Source organism: Temnothorax curvispinosus, unplaced genomic scaffold, assembly GCF_003070985.1.
Source record: "Temnothorax curvispinosus isolate PA1 unplaced genomic scaffold, ASM307098v1 QBEX01007024.1, whole genome shotgun sequence".
In the NCBI taxonomy this organism is placed as follows: domain Eukaryota; kingdom Metazoa; phylum Arthropoda; class Insecta; order Hymenoptera; family Formicidae; genus Temnothorax; species Temnothorax curvispinosus.
Window position 1 is genome coordinate 210 of NW_020216804.1, and position 3,060 is coordinate 3,269.

The 3,060-nt window shown below is 49.8% G+C and overlaps 1 protein-coding gene across 1 annotated transcript; it reads right to left on the reverse strand.

Annotated features, from left to right (window-relative positions):
- Nucleotides 1–1,596: 1,596 nt before the first annotated feature.
- Nucleotides 1,597–2,259, reverse strand: LOC112456632. The gene has a single exon (XM_025019307.1). The coding sequence runs from the start codon at nucleotides 2,257–2,259 to the stop codon at nucleotides 1,597–1,599; it is 663 nt and encodes a 220-aa protein (XP_024875075.1).
- Between the last annotated feature and the right edge of the window lie 801 nt (nucleotides 2,260–3,060).

Here is a 3,060-nt window from a genome sequence, read left to right on the forward strand (position 1 = left end):
TCTCGCCAACGCCGTACGCCTATTGGTCAAATTTTCGTTACACTTTTCGTGTCGCACAATCGAACTTACTACCGTACCAAAGAAGTTTCACTTCCGTTACACTTTTTCGTGTCGCGAATCGAACTTACTACCGTGCCTAAAGAAGTTTCACTTCAATAATCATTGCCATCCCCAGAAAATTCTACCCCTGTTTCATATATAATTCTTTAAGATTCGGTCCATTAACGAATGAATAGTTCGTGGTCAAACTTTTTTTTTTAAACGACCCTAAAAATTATGTATATTTCCCGAAAAATTTCGGAACCGGTTTTCAAAAAATTGCTAACAAAAAATACACATTGCTATCCCCAGAAAATTCTACTCCTGTTTCATATATAATTCTTTAAGATTCGGTTAAAAACTGTACATTTGCATAGCGGACAAACATACATATTATACAGTTTTTCAAGAAAATCGGTCCATTAATGAAAAATTAAATCCATCGACACTGTTGAGTGGCTCGAGGTTTTCGCGCGCCGCGCCGAGGAAAGCACAAAAAATAGTCCGCTTCTTTTGATAATCTAACAAGAGTCAATTTATTTAAAGTTGGTTACAATATCGCACTCGCGATTACACAAATTCGTATTCGCTACGATTCGACTCCGTTTTCGATATCGACAAACACAAGTGTCGCGTACGAATTGTGATGGCTCACTGTCCGTCCCGGCAGGAGCAGGCAAGGGATCGCGGCCGGAGCTTCGCGTAAGGCCGCGAGGAATTTCGTGACGTGAGATCCGCTGATTGGCTCCAAATCGTCTAGCGAACAGACTATTGGGCGCGGTGCGTGCGATCACGCGATGTACATACACCTGCGAGCCGTTTGCTCAAGAAAACACAAAAAAAGGGGGGAACGTAAATACTCGCGGTTTGGAGCAAATCGAGCGTTCTCGAACAAGGCTCGCTTTCTCTTCAAATATTCCCTTCGCGAATATTCAGTTCGCACTTATTCAATTCTCAACATACCGCCCGCCTTGCATTATAATGCGAAACAAAACGGGGGTTAACGATGTAGCATGAGCGCACGAGGAGAAGGGTGGCATCTTATGATCTAGGTCCTTATATACCTTTATTAGCTTAACCTATGTTTGTACAATATCCTTAAATCTGATGAGGAACAAACGATAGCGTAATTTGAACAGGATTCTCCCGTCGCGGGCGGGTCGGTAGACGCAAGCAACTGACGGAGGCTTCGCATTGGTTTTGAATGATTCTTTCGGCACGCGAGTGAGCGGTCGGCCGATGATGGTCTAGAGCCGCCCGCCCAGCCAAATTAATTGATCCTTTCCGATGAAGGAGTGGAAAGAGCGGAGGACTAATCCGCGAGACCGGGAATGCGCCGGGTCATGAAATCGTGAATTTTTTTATACGTAGGGTAGGCATCCGTGTTGCCTCGTGTTAGATTTCATTCGGTTCGCGTTCTCGGGCTAAATTTCTGCGATATAATGTACACCAAGAGGTCGTCCCACGCATCGACGGGACGATCGAGATTCTTTAAAGCGGCGAGAGAAGCGGATACATTGTCTCGAAGTCGTTTCAATTCGTTAGCGTTTTTGGTTTTCATATGCGGCAAGTCAGCGAACGCGTGAATAACGCGGGAATAATCGCGGCACGGTTGTCGTACTCGTCAACGAGAACTTGCCACGCTGCCTCGTAGTTCGCGTCAGAAACTTTAAGATTGTTAATCAGCAACGAAGCCTCGCCGGATAGGCTCGCTTTCAAGTAATGCAACTTTTGAGTTTTCGTGAGGGATTCATTCTTGTCTACGAGGAACTCGAAAATTTCGCGAAAATATTCCCATTCTGGGAAAGCACCCGAAAAGTTCGGAAGCGAGATACGAAGCAAATGCATTGACATTCCGAAGGGCGCGTCACGATAAGATGACTCGTTACCTCGATCCGACGCGCTCGGAGCGTCGTTACCTAATTTACCGATGACCTCGTGGAGGTGGTCTGCCGCGTCGAAGTAGGCTTCCTCTGCGGCGAGAAATTCCTCTTGTTGAAAGTAGGGGGTCGACTTCTCCTCCGCTGTAGCCGTTTGTAGAATCTGGACGTGGAGGGCTTGAACTTCCTTCCAGAGCCCCTCCAAATTCGTCAGTCTCCCCTTCGTCTTAAGGAGAGTGACCTGAGCCTTTGGAAGTTTCTTGAAGTTGATCAGCGATCGCTTGAGCGTAGCAATCGCCTCGCCTTGGGCGATGAGCAGGTTAGTGAGATCCCGAGACATGTTAGAATGTCTGGATCTCGTAGACAACGATCTGATACCTGTGTGTCAATCGGATCGAAGAGCGAAGACGCTCTTGTGCGACTCCGCGGCGAGCAGCAGGGCGATACTCGCGGGAGGCAGGGACGTCTGGCACGTCTCAAAGCAGAGCGCCGGTCGGGCGGCGCGCGGTGAGCGTATCTCAGCACGATACGTTTGGTGGAGATCACGCAGGAGCCTCCGGAGCAGGGCGAAGCCGGGTAGCACCGGGCCTTTTCTTCACAGGGGACACCGATCTTTAAGCGAGCAGGTGCAGAGCGCTCATGTGGTCGAACAGGAAGAGCGAAGACGCTCTCATGCGTTTCCGCAGCGAGCAGCAGGGCGATACTCGCGGGAGGCAGGGGCGTACAGCACGTCGCAAAGCAAGGCGCCCGTCGGGCGGCGGATGCGTATCGCAATGAGCACGATACAGTTGCTGGAAGTCGCGCCGGAGCCTCCGAAGCACTTCACAATTTCACAGAGCACCAATATTTAGGAGAGCGGGTGCAGAGCGCTCAATGTACTGAGTGAGCCACGGAAACACGCGTATCGCGGAGTACCCGATGAACCGGGAATACCTGTCCGATCACATTCAATGTGCGACGGTTCGAACGGCGAACTCCGTTTGCGAGCGAGTCGACGGTCCGTCTGTCTCGGAGCAGCACAACGCGATCACTATTGAGGCGGTCGAACTGTCTATGCCGGTCTTTTATTTATCACAATCCGGCTTGAAGGACCATTAAATGGACCGCTCGAGGTTTTCGCGCGCCGCGCCGAGGAAAGCAC

What these genes read in the sequence shown, in the direction of transcription:
- LOC112456632 (XM_025019307.1), bottom strand. Translation starts at nt 2,259, where the DNA reads ATGTCTCGGGATCTCACTAACCTGCTCATCGCCCAAGGCGAGGCGATT.